Below are 13,565 nucleotides of genomic sequence, written 5' to 3'. Positions count from 1 at the left end.
ACCAATACAAGATTTAAAACAACCAGGGCAAATATCAAACTCTGTAGCTTCAAGTCCAGCAACTCTAGCCAGTGACAAATCTTCAAGTCTGATAATTCTAACCAGCAACAAGTCTCTGGCATTCCAATTCCGCCCCTCCAGCTAGGCTACTCACAGTCCTGGAAAACTTCATCGGAGCTCCTCGGCAGCCATCTCATGGTCCCAGCATCTCCACTGGGTCTCCACTGCAAGCCATGGTTCATCCTCATGACCCCATGGGGTCTCTATGCAGGCAACCAGCAAACCTGCTTCACACTGCCCATGGCCATTTCCAAAATACAAGACCGTGTTGCAAACTCAATGACCCTCTTTCGAACATTTCTTATACTCCACGATACCAGGTAGGGTGCCAATTTGTTAATCCAGGGGGGAATAAAGCAGACTTTGAAGAACAGGACACTCCTTGAGCACTCAGGCCCCTTCAAAAGAGTCGACATTCTTTTTGTTGCCCCAGCACAAGTCAGGTAGCCCAGTCTCAAAGGTTGTAATCTTTCAGTTGCAGCTGAACAAGGAACAATTCACCCAAAGATTTTTCTTTCTGTGCCATATCCCTCTGCACACACCAGTTCATTTCTACGCAAAGCAACCCTGCACAACTTCTCAAGACATGAGCACAAGAGCAAGCTTCTCACACAAACTGCTAGCCCAGTCCAGGCAAAGCTTTTTCTCACCCTCATAAGCCAAACCTCACAGTCCATAGTTCCTACTGCCTTCAGGTCTTTCAGCTCAGACCAGAATAGTCCATCAAGCTGTACTTACAGCACTGTAAGGTATCTCTTAGGCCAAGGTTTCAAATCCTTCCACATTCCTCTTGAAAATCAGCTACAAAAAGGCTGAAGCCACACAGTCAGGCGTCTAGCAGCAATCCCACTCCTTGGTACCACTTTACTGTTGCAGTCCGGTTCACATTGCTGGTAGAAATCACTCAACCAAGAGCAGCTTCTGGGAAAAAGAGGTTTATTTTGGCTTACAGGCTCGAGGGGAAGCTTCACAATGGCAGGGGAAAACGATGGCATGAGCAGAGGGTGGACATCACCCCCTGGCCAACATAAGATGGACCATAGCAACAGGAGAGTGTGCCAAACACTGGCAAGGGGAAACTGGCTTTAATACCCATAAGCCCGCCCCCAACAATACACTTCCTCCAGGAGGCATTAATTCCCAAACCTCCATTAGCTGGGAACCTAGCATTCAGAACACCTAAGTTTATGGGGGACACCTGAATCAAACCACCACGCATGGTGACACAAGCCTACCCAGCACTCAGGAGGCAGAGGTAGGAGGATCACTGTGAGTTCAAGGCCAGTCTGAGACACTATCTCAAAAAAAAAAAAAAAATGTGTGTGTGTGTGTATACACAAACTACCCAAATCCTTGCAATACTGCAAAGCAAGTATTATTATTATTGTTGGTGGTGGTTTTTCAAGGTAGAGTCTTGTTCTAGCCCAGGCTGACCTGGAATTCACTATGTAGCCTCAGGGTAGCCTCGAACTCATGGTGATCCTTGTACCTCTGCCTCCTGAGTGCTGTGCTGGGATGAATGAAAGGCATGCACCATCACACCTAGCTGGCAATTATTATTATTGATCATGATTTTAGATAAAGCACAGAGGGTCAGGTAAATCAACACTCAGAAGGTAGACTCGGCCTGAGACAAACAAAACCAAATTCTGCCCTATAACAACAGAACACAGTTGGGCACAGACAACATTCTACATCCTATAGAAACTAATTCATCAATAGGCACAGGACTCAACCTGAGCTATGGGAATTCTTCTGATGGAGGAAGAGAAAATATTCCCTTCAGAATGACACATGGTAGGAAGTAAAAGACAGACTGCAAGCCACCAGGTTAAAGGTCTATAAAGAATTCACAAGTAGGTAAGAAAAGGAGGGAGATTAGGGCACCTGTATATGCACACACACATACAACAGCACTGCTAAATCTGGCTCTGGGGCCATCATTTACAACTGGGTCAGATTTTTTTCTGATCATAATGCAGTATTTCTAGCTAAAACTGTAGAGTGCTTTTCTATTAAAACAAGGTAGCAAAACAATAAATCTAAAATTATTCCTAAATAGGTTTTTAAAAACATAAAAACAGTAAGTAGCAATGAAAATATCAATTATCAAAAGGCGTCATGGTGGTACACTCCTCTAATCCCAGAATTTAGGAGGCCAAGGTAGGAGAATTGCCGTGAGTCTGAGGCCAGCCTGAGACTACATAATTAATTACAGATTAGCCTGGGCTAGAGTGAGACCTTACCTCAAAAAAACAAAACAAAAAGAAGGGGGGGAGGGTATGGGAAATGACTAGATGTACAGAGAAATAATTACAGTCTCAAGTTTGTTGTAGCATTAGAAAAGAATAAAAGAAAAATAAAGCTAGGAGAACAAACAAGAACAGAGCTAATGAAACAAACAAACAAACAAAATCAACAATAACCCCAAGAGCTGGTCCTCTGAAATAAATTACATGTAATAACTCATATGTGTAGATGGTCTATGTCCCCTCCCACCTTCAGCTCACATGTACACAAATAGAATAAATTAATGAACTGATTCAAGCTAATCATCATTCAAATGAAATAATTTATTACATTCAGTATATGAATTCAGGGAAAAAAAAATGCCAGATGTGGTGGTGCATGCCTTTAATCCCAGCTCTTGGGAGGTAGAGGTTGAGGATCACTGTGAGTTCAAGGTCACCCTGAGACTCCATAGTGAATTCCAGGTCAGCCTGGGCTAGATAGAGACCCTACCTAGAAAAACCAAATAATAATAATAAATAAATTCAGATTATTCTTAGCTCCAGATGTACTTTTAAAAAATAGCCACTGGATATTTAGTGATGACAGATATTACTCAAATGTACTAACTAATCTGCACTTACTTCAAAATCTTCATTCAAGTTTTTAGGAGGGAAATAGATTTGTACTCTGTGGCAGTTTGATTCAGGTGTCCCCCATAAACTTAGGTGTTCTGAATGTTAGGTTCCCAGCTGATGGAGATTTGGGAATTAACACCTCCTGGGGGGAGTGTGTTGTTGGGGGTGGGCTTATGGGTATTATACCCAGTGTCCCCTTACCAGTGCTTGGCACACTCTGCTGTTACTATTATCCACCTTATGTTGCCCAGGGGGTGATGTCCACCCTCTGCTCATCTTATCGTTGTTTCCCCTGCCATCATGGAGCTTCACTTTGAGTCTGTAAGCCAAAATAAATCCTTTTTCCCCACAAGCTGGTCTTGGTCGGGTATTTCTGCCAGTAATGCAAACCTGACTGCAACACACTCCTAAGATTACCTTGTTCAAAGCTGCTCTTCTAATGGGTAATTTAGTAATAAAGATTATATGTCTTGAGCAAGGGTAAATCCTGGGTTTTAATAATCTTGTTTCTAATAAATTTCTAAGAACTAGAAAAAACATTTTTACAGGGTGTTAACCGCATGAGTGTACACTAATAGTACAAACTGCAAACAAACTTATACTCACCTACAAGAAGCAACCAAGTAACTTAACTCTCTCTCACCTCCACAACAAATTGACAGCACCTTTAAAAAATGCATTTCCACAATCTGGCCACTGTCCTCTTTTAAATCTTCATATGAGAGTCTATTCTCACACAGTGGTAACAGAAATCCTTTAAAAATACAACTAAGGTTATGTCAGTCCTCTGCTCCCAACTATCTGAGATCTCTCCATCACTCTTTAAGAACAAAAGTGAAAACCTGGGCCAATGGTTACCAGGCACAATGGTACTGACTTAGCTCATCTTCTGCAACCATCTGTACTCCAACTAGATGGGATTTCCAACTTGTTCTTAGAACGTGTTGTCGTCATACCTCAGGGCCTTTCTAGTTTCTGTTCCTTGTACCTAGGTGTCCTTTGTCCCAGTTTCATGGCTTGCTCCCCTCAATCTCTGTTTGAATGTCATCTTATCAGGTCAACTCTAACGTCCTCTTTAAAATAACAACCAATGGACAAATATACTTCACAATCTCTGCTTCTATACCTCAACAACTGGCCCAAATTTCTTTTTTTTATTTCATATATTCATCATGAATCCAACAATCCAGACATATTCAATCTTCCAGACTTTTGTGATTTTTTTCTACTGTCTGTATTGCCTTCCTTCCCAATAGCTAATTGCTCCTCTAATGCATTCTTTTACCCTGGAGAGATACTTCATTAAGCATTTTGTGTGAAGTCCAATTGTAGGGATTGCTACGTGAATAGTCAGTCACCAGTCCTCTCAACTTCAAGAGAAAACTGAACAAAAGCAGGAAGAAGCTTCTTGTTTATCCCCTTTTAAGGGGATAGAATGATGATTCAGATAGTATATTTAAAACATGCATTAATTCCACCTTTGTTTCAAACTATTTTTATTATCTGCAAGCAGAGAGAATATGAATGGGCATGCCACAGCCACTTGCCACTGCAAATAAACTCGATGTATGCAGGATTTCATGCATCTGGCTTTACATGGGTGGGTACTGGGGAATTAAACCCTGGTCAACAGGCATTGCAAGCAAACACTTTCAACCACTGAGCCATCATCTCAGCCCAAGGTTACTTCATCATTTCTTTTTTACTGACAGGTACATCTCTTGAATGTGAGCCTAGCAGATGTTTTAACTTCAAGACCATCTCAATTAGAAGGGCATGTGGATCTGGACTGTTGCCAGACTTATCAAATGTCCTGAGCATGGGAGAGATAGCCAGAAGTTGGCACTGGAGTCTTTGCAAACGTCTTTGACCATTGACTCATCTCTTCATGCCCAACTTTCTAAAAGTAAATTAAAAGTTATTTTTATATTTTATGTATTTATTTGAGAGGCAGAGAGAGAAAATGGCCACGCCAGCGCCTCTAGTCACTGCAAATGAACTCCAGACTCACACACCACCTTATGCCTCTGTCATTACATAGATCTTGGGAAATAAAACCTGGGTCCTTGGCTTTGCTGGCAAGCACCTTAACCAATAAACCATCTCTTCAGTCCAAAAGTGTTTTTTTTTTTAAGGTTAAGTTACATGTTTACTTGATTAACCTAAGGCTATAAGCAATGTGACAGACCAACTTTAGGGTGACCACCTTTGATTCTTAGCATTAAACATTTGTGAAATCCCCTCTTCTTGATTGTGAACCAGATTTCTGATGTGCTTCTAATCAATGAAATACAGTAAAGGCAACGAGTTGGGCCCAGTAATAACGTGTATGTAGCACTAACCCATCTTGCTATACTCTCACTCCTTTGCTAGCACTAAAGAAGCAAATCAACACACCACTATGGAAATGAATATGAAGGCTCCTCAGAAATTGAAATTAAAACTACCATATGACATCAGTGGTGATAAACAACAGTGGACACTGAAAGCCTTAAGTTTGGCCAGCCAGGCCAAAAGACTGAATGGGTCTAATAGTAGTATATCTGTCATGGGGAAACCAACTGCTCTCTAACTGAACTTGAGGCCCACTCCATGGGAGGGAATACATGCCTGGTATTGAAAAACCTAATCAAAAGCCTATGGCGGGGGAGGTCATGAGCCCTAGGGGTATAACCCCTGCTGGTGTCTGGCTAAATGCATATATTATGTTCACCAAATTGCCCTGCAAACATTTTTCTCAACATTCATACCCATATATTAATGCTACTCTCACTTTTGGTTAGAGAAGCTTCTCTTTTCAGATGGTAGTGACCACTGAGATGACCCAAAAGGTACCATATTGCTCAGAAGAAGTGACAGAGTGTTCGGCACTGAAACATTTCTATTATACCTCAGGGTCCATTGTGGAAGAGGTGGTGGAAAGAAGGTAAAAGCCAAAGGAAGGGCAGGACTGCTTGCAGTGCAATCTTCCAGACACAAATTGGCCTTGATATCCATGACCTGGCAGTACCTAGTACTACCTACATAAGACCCACATAATAGGAGGAAAAGATGATGACATCAAAACAAAAGAGACTAATTGAGAGGATGAGCTTATAATGATGGAGAGTGGATTTGTGAAGGGGAGTGTGGGGGAGGGAATTTTTATGGTTAATTGTATATAATTATGGAAGCTGTCAATAAAAAAATTTAAAAATAACTGAAATTAAAATGTGGTATACACAATGGAGTCCTATTCAGCCATAAAGAATGAAATGCTATCTGTAAGAAAATATATTAAACTGGAATCATGTAAAGGAAAATATGTCAGATTCAAAAACAAATCCTGCATGTTTTTAAACCTACTTTTTTTTAAAAAAAAAGGAATGAATGTAGTAGGGCTATTTGGGAAGAGAAAGGAGTGAGTGGAAAGAGGGCCAGGAGAGTAATGGAGTGAATATGTTCAAAGTACATGATACACATGTATGAAAATGTCACAATTAAACCTATTATTTAGTACAATGAATATATACACTGGGAAGAAAAGGAAAAGAGCATGCCATGAACCTAAAAACCACAAGGAAATGAACCTAACCACCTAAGGTAATCTAGAGATCAACTCTCCCAGCTGAGTTTCCAGCCAACATCACAGACTTGGCCAAAACCTTCATCCATCGGAGTCTTTCAAGGTTTCAGTGAAGTTGGGCCCAGACTCCTAATCCACAAATACTGACAAATATATGTGTTGCTTTAAGCAGCTCAACATGTAGTTCTTTGTTCATGAGCAGAAAACACATTTAGAGCCAAAGGGCTAAGTTTTCTCCAATTTCCAAACACTTAAATATGAAACAGTTCAGTACTTACAAAATAAGTAAACAAGTAACACAACACTTACCAGTCCCACTGAAAGTGCTAAGGAGTGTTTACATTAAGAAAGTAAATCTGCCCACCTGGTGGCTCACACCTATAACTTTTGGATCACCCATTTGAAGTAAGTCTGGGCTACAGAATGAGTTCCAGCTCTCACTGGGCTCTAGTGAAACCCTACCTCAAAAGGCAAAGAAGATATCCTTATGAGAAAGTACTTTTCTAAATACAGCAGTTCCTACACGTCACACCCATTTGCCAATATAATACATACATGCATATCTAACATTAAGGCAGTTCTCTATAAGCCTAAGTTGAGTACAAAATGATTTTTTTTTAAGTGATAGCCAGAAACAGAACACTACTTCATTACTGGTCAACAGGCAATTCAACTAATTAGGGAGTGGAAAACTGGCTAGAAACACCTGCAGTAAGACAACAGAGCTTTCCTCCCTGCTCAGCCAGCAAAGAATCCAAGTACTCAGTACTTGGTCACACTGTTCTCAGGAGGAATGGAGTTGATGCAACTCATACCATCTCTTTCTCCAGTAGTCAGGGCATTTCCAAAACGTCCCAAAGCAGGAACTTCCATGACAGAGGCCAGACTTCGGTGGCAACATAAGGCATCCCTTAACAGTCTCTAGATAATGAGATTACAAATGAGAAACACTAACCACCAAAGTTCCTTTGCAGGGTGGCAGTTACAAGTATGGCTTTCTTAAGAAAAAAAACAAATACTCCTACTCTTCTCATGAAACTCTTCAATTAACTAAAATATAATCCAGGAATAGAGAGCAGATTAATTACAGCACTCCAAATTCAAACACTGTGGCACCTGATATTTGAAGAAGTAATGACTGAGAATAAAGCTTCACATCTACACTGAAAATTAAGCTAAGTAAATCTCCTAAGGAATACAAATTTTATCAAGCACATTCAGTTTGACAAGACAGTTCCTCCAATATAAGGAAAAGCCTTTATTAAGTAACAGGAGGCACCTGAATTACAGGCTACTCATAGGCAAGCCCCACCCAAACAGGCTTAAGACAATAAAGCAGCCAAAAGCAGCCAGGGACTACCGGTGCACTGTGTTAATTCACTTCACATTTCTACTAGACTCAGATGCACTACAGAAGTCCATTTGTTTCTCTAGAAGTAACTGCCATTCACAGGTATATTGTAATACTCTAATTCACCTCCTCATCCTTGATGCATCAGTGAAGGCTATTTTATTAATTGCTTTTATGAACATAAGCAACTTACTTAGTGGCAAAATGCAAACATGAAGCCAAACAAATTCTAAGATATGGCACCAAGGCTTTTAAACAATGCCTTGAAAGACCAGTTTTAAAAGAAATGCATCTGACAATACTAACAGTAACAGTAGCCAAGACAGGACGTCTGTTCAGTTTATAGTATTCAACTCACCTGTCTCAAAAAAACAGAAACAAGCCCAACTGCACTTAAAAAAAAAAAAAAAAAAAAAGCTATATACATTCTAATCATATTCTGGTGTCCAGGAAACTCAAATCCCAGAAATTTCTGCAAAATGAAATTCTGGATTAGGTACCTCTTGTCTAGTTAACTTAATTTTTCTCTAAAGAGAAGGCTGCATACAGCAAAAACATATATCCAGAAGAGTGAAATATAAAATCACCATGGAAAACCTCATTCGATCTGGCAAATCATTAATAGAACAGCTAACAAATCAACTTGCTTTGATTCCCACGACTTACAAAAAGGGAAGATATTATTTAGGTTTTCATTTTCTATAAATTACATAAGTCTACAAAGGAACTTTTATTTTGAATCTTATTAGTAGCATACTTCCATATTAAGAAAAAACACAAGCATCAGCTTTCTAAGATCACAGTAAGAGCTTTCCATTAATCTAGAAATAGAGCATATATAATGATTCCATCTGAAAAAAAGGCCTAACAATTCATAACCGAGTAAGCATTATACATACCCAATTTGTAACTGAATAAACACACTGGGATAAAACAGTAAAAATGAAGCCAGTGTAGAGTAAATCAAGTCTAATTTTTAAAGACTCATCATCTAGGTCTCTAACTCTCAGAACATGAAATACCCTCCTATTGTTTTCCTCAGGAACACATCCACTGAAGTGAAGGTCAAATGTCTCAGTAGGCAATGCCACTAGAAAGAGTAGGCTTTACTTAGATCTACTGTCTATCTCAACAAGGATTGTAGGTCGTGGCAATTTTGGCCAATCTCCTAATATAAGAACAGGTCATTCTTCTAATCCCCTTCTAGCCTTTGCTAAGGTTTCTCACATGAAACGCAGAAAATTGAGTGACTGTGTTCTTACACAGAATGATACCTAACAAAAAATACTCTTTTAGAACTGGAGGGAAGTTAGTCATTGCACACAAATTCCAGTGTCTTGCTACCACAGGCCCTAGTCTTCCTAACCCAACAGCACAAAAAGAGCTACATACTAAATGCATACATCTAACAATTTAGATTTTTTTTTTAAAAAAGGGCTTTACTTCCAACTTTCAGAAAGATTTTTGTTGTTGTTTATTTATTTGAGAGCGACAGAGAGAGAGAAAAAGAGAGAGAACAACGGCGCGCTTCCAGCCACTGCAAACGAACTCCAGACACCTGGCGGCCCCTTGTGCATCTGGCTAACGTGGGTCCTGGGGAATTGAGCCTCGAACCGGGGTCCTTAGGCTTCACAGGCAAGCGCTTAAATGCTAAGCCCTCTCTCCAGCCCTTTCAGAGAAAGATTTTATTTCTCTTGCTCACTTATATGAACTAATAGCACAGATGACCACTATTAGCCTTTGCTTGGAGTATTCAACAAATAATGCCATACAAATATACACTGTCAAAGAATCATCGGTGCTTAAACAGTGAAATACCCAGTATTATAAATATTAACTAGACAAGGCTTTTCCTATTATGTCTTTAGAAAGCTTTTACATATTTATATGTAAACTTTCAATTTAAAAAGGTTTTTTTTTAATATTTTTATCTATTTTCCAGAGGGGGAAATGTGTATATGAGCACACCAGGACCTCCTGCTTCTGCAAATAAATTCCAGAAACGCCCCTTTGTGCATCTGGCTTTATATGGGTGTGCTTGGGAATTGATCCCAGGCTGGCAGGCTTTGCAAGCAAGCAACTTTATAACCACTGAGCCATTTTCCCAGCCCCCAAAAGGTATTTTTAAAAATTAGTTTATTCTTGTAGTAATCTCCAATTCTCTGTAAACTACACCTTCCACCTGCTGTGACCAAATCACACTAAGGGCATCATCATTACCTAGTTCTTTTCATCAAAAACAAAAACATTTCCTAAGATATCTCAATTTTAAGGAACAATGGTACTTTATGCTGCGAAAGTTACCATAAATTAAATGACTTCAACAAAAGTGGCAGGATCAGTCCTTGCCTAGCATGCTCAAGACTGCGTTAAATCCCCAAAATTTAACAAATCAACAACAAAAAAAGATAAGCCAGTCGTGGTGACGCAAGCCCCAGCACTCAGGAGACAGGGCTGTAAAAGGATCAGGATCGCCATAAGCTCAAGACCACCCTGAGACTACATAGTGACTTCCAGGTCAACCTTGGCTAGAGTAAGACCCTACATCGAAAAACAAGCAAACAAAAAAAGTAGCCGAAGCTAAGTGCTGTTCCATACTAAATGTGCAAAGCAGCATTGAAAGAGTGTAAAAAAACTACATGAGACATTCCTAACTCATGCTAGTGTGGCTACTGTTAGAACTCCAGATTACTCAACAGTCCACTTTACCAACTCCTTACTCAAAAGTTCTCACATTTATAAATGAGTAAAAAGGTACAAAAAGGGTGGAATAGTGTTTTCACCTTTCTGTGCTCAGATGAGAATTTTTCTAATACCAAATACATAATGCAAAGATATTTCTGGATCTCTGTTGATAGAGATGTGGTGGTAGTTTTTTTTTTTCTTTTCCCAATTTTTTTAAACATTTTCCATGATTATAAAAAATATCCCATGGTAATACCCTCCCCCCCCCCCGCACTTTCCCCTTTGAAATTCCATTCTCCATCATATTACCTCCCCATCTCAACCATTGTAGTTACATATATACAATACCAGCATATTAAGTACCCTCCTCCCTTCCTTTCTCTTCCCTTTCTATCTCCTTTTAAACTTACTGGCCTCTGCTACTAAGTATTTTCCTTTTAATCCAGCACAGAACATAACATGTCGAGTTCATTTTCCTCAGGTCAAGTGCACCCATTCTCCTGTTTCTACATAAAAACATAAATTCTTGCCACAACTTTCCACTTTATGTAAGTGACTTTTTCTTAATTCTGGTCAACACAGCTCTTCAAAAGACCCTGGCCAACTGTTGCCCCATAGGCAGAGTGGTCATGATTTTTAATCTCTCCTTAAATAATCGTTTTTGAATATTCAAATGCTCGCCTTCAAACTATGCAGTATTGACACTAGCCATATTGTAAAGTAGCAGTTTACTGGACTTAAAACACACATGCAATCAGCATGTTTATAGTAGGTGAAGTTATTTAAACACACTTGAGGATTTTAGCTTTAGAATAAAAGTTCGCCCATAGGAGGGCTAACTTCTTTTTTCAAATACCCAAAAGTCCATTAGAGACCCTTTCTTTCGCCTTTTGGCCTTTCAAAACTGTTCACCACTCAACCTACAACTTGGCAACCAGTGTCCTGACTTCCTGCTGCTAAAAGCACAAGCACGAGGGCTGTGTTCTTCTGTTTTAAAACAATACTTGCCCCATTCACCGCGGTGGGGTGGGATGGGGGAAGACTTCCCTACCGGGGAGCCGCTAGCCAGGGTAGGGGGCCTAAAAAGACCCACACCCAGGTCCAGGCGGCCGCGGCGGCCCGCGGAGCTTCCGGGCCGATCTCGCTCCCAGGACCCGGCGGGGCCGAGCCCTCCCAGCTGAAGGAGAAAAGGAGAAGGTAAAAATAACCGGCGGCCGCGGCCCACGTGCCGCCGCGCGCTGCAGGCGAAGGGAGGGGGTCGAGGGAGGGAGGGCCGTACCTCCGAACATGTGCGGCGAGAGGTGAGCCGGGAGGGAGCCGATCACCAGGCGCGGCCCGCCGGAGCCCCCGCCCGGCGGCCGGTCCCTGCTGCTGCTGCCGCCGCCGCCGCCGTCCTCGGGGCTGCTGTGCACCGAGTCCTGCGAGCCGTACGGGCCGCTGCTGCTGTTGGGGATGCTGAAGGAGGACTGCGCGGCGCGGGCCCCCGACGCCACGCTGCCCACCGCCCCGCCGACCGAGCGGCTGCGGGGGGCCGCCGAGGCCGCCGCGGCGCCGCCCGAAGCGCTGGGCTGGTGCGCGCCGGGCACCTGAGCCGGAAACCTGCCCGCCGAGGCCCGAGCGCCCCCGCCCGCGGCCCCGTTGGCCCCGCCGCCGCCGCCGCCGCCGCTGCTGGAAGGGAGATCCGAGCCGGAGTACGCGCGGGTGCGGCCGTTAGCGGCGGCCGGGCCACTCTGCTTGGCGCCCATGTCCGCCCTGCCCCGGGCCGGGCCCGCGCGCAGCGCCCCGAGCGCACGAGAGGGAGGGCAGGGCCGAGGCGCCGCGGCCGGCCCACACGGGGCCCCGCACGTCCAGGGCCGTCCCCCGGCGCCCCGAGGGGCGGTGGGCGTCGGGCGCGCTCTCCTCCTCCGGGGCGGCGGCGGGGCCGGGGCCGGGGCCGGGCGGAGCGCGGGACGCGAGGCGGGGCGGGCGGAAAGAGGCCCGGCTTGAGGGGAGGCTCAGGTGGCGCTGCGGCGGCCTCCGCTTTCGGTTCTGGTGCGCCTCGACGGGCCGCTGTCGCTCTCTGCCGCCGCGCTCCGCACCCCCGGCCTCGGCACCGCCTCCTCCCGGGCGGCTGCTGCTACGGCCGCCATCCTCCGGCTCCCACGGCGGCTCGCGGCTGAGTGGGAGGTGCCCGCCCGGACTCCGCCGGGGCCGCCTTCCCTCCGCCCCCTCAGCTGTTATTAGCCGCGAGAGGAAAAGCCAGGGGCGGCGCGCGCTTCCCGGCAAGCGTGGCCTCGTGGGCCCCGCGGAGGAGGGGCCGTGGGGGGCTGGGGCACGGAGGAGGGTCCCGGGCCCTCACGCCGGAAGGCCGCCGAGCTGCGCCGACCGAGGCTCCGCCGGGGCCCGTGTGTTTGGGTCGCGCGCGGTGACCCCGCCCCCTGGTGCCGGCCCCCGGATTGGTTCCCGCCTGCCTGGCCCCGCCTCCCCAAGCCCGGTCCTGCCCGCCCTGGCCCCGCCCCACCTAGGTACAGCGGTGCGGTAGGTGCTGCCACTCTCAGCGTGGTGATGGACAGGCCGCTGGTCCCGCCCTACTGGCCGGGCTTCGCCCCCGCCTCCACCGAGGAGCCTAAGTCGATTGGAAGGACGGAGGCTCTCCGGCGCCAATCAGAAGGCGGCTCCTCCTCCCGCACGTGGCCTGCGGACGCTGGAGAAGAGCAAGTGTCTGCTTCACCTTTTCCTGGCTATAGCTGTGCATTCCTGTGCCCTGTAGCTGGAGCCAGGGTTTGTTTGGGTGTTACCCTCATTGGTGTTAGAGATGCTGATGAAAACGAAAAATTAGCTCAGCAGTGATGATGCAAAAGCAGAGAACAACAAAAGAAATCTGGAGACAGCTAAAGCCAACTTGATCTGAATTAGACTTGCTCAGACAGGAAGTCGGTAGAAGGAAGGATAATCCAACCTGACCTTCAGCGGTACGTCGAAACCTGAGGTGCAGAGAGAGCAGAACCCTGCTTGTGACAAGGCCCAGCACTAAGCCAAATTAAGACTACAAATTATT

At 44.5% G+C, this 13,565-nt stretch overlaps 1 protein-coding gene across 1 annotated transcript in view; it reads right to left on the bottom strand.

Annotated features, from left to right (window-relative positions):
* Znrf2 (zinc and ring finger 2) overlaps positions 1 to 12,273 on the bottom strand; it is a 113,458-nt gene extending 101,185 nt beyond the window's left edge. The window contains exon 1 of the mRNA XM_004652637.2: positions 11,808 to 12,273. Within this exon, the coding sequence (XP_004652694.2) occupies positions 11,808 to 12,273 (466 nt within the window). The remainder of the gene's footprint in view (positions 1 to 11,807) is intronic.
* Between the last annotated feature and the right edge of the window lie 1,292 nt (positions 12,274 to 13,565).

Source organism: Jaculus jaculus, chromosome 16 (genome assembly GCF_020740685.1).
Source record: "Jaculus jaculus isolate mJacJac1 chromosome 16, mJacJac1.mat.Y.cur, whole genome shotgun sequence".
NCBI lineage: Eukaryota > Metazoa > Chordata > Mammalia > Rodentia > Dipodidae > Jaculus > Jaculus jaculus.
This window is presented reverse-complemented; position numbering and strand designations above follow the sequence as displayed.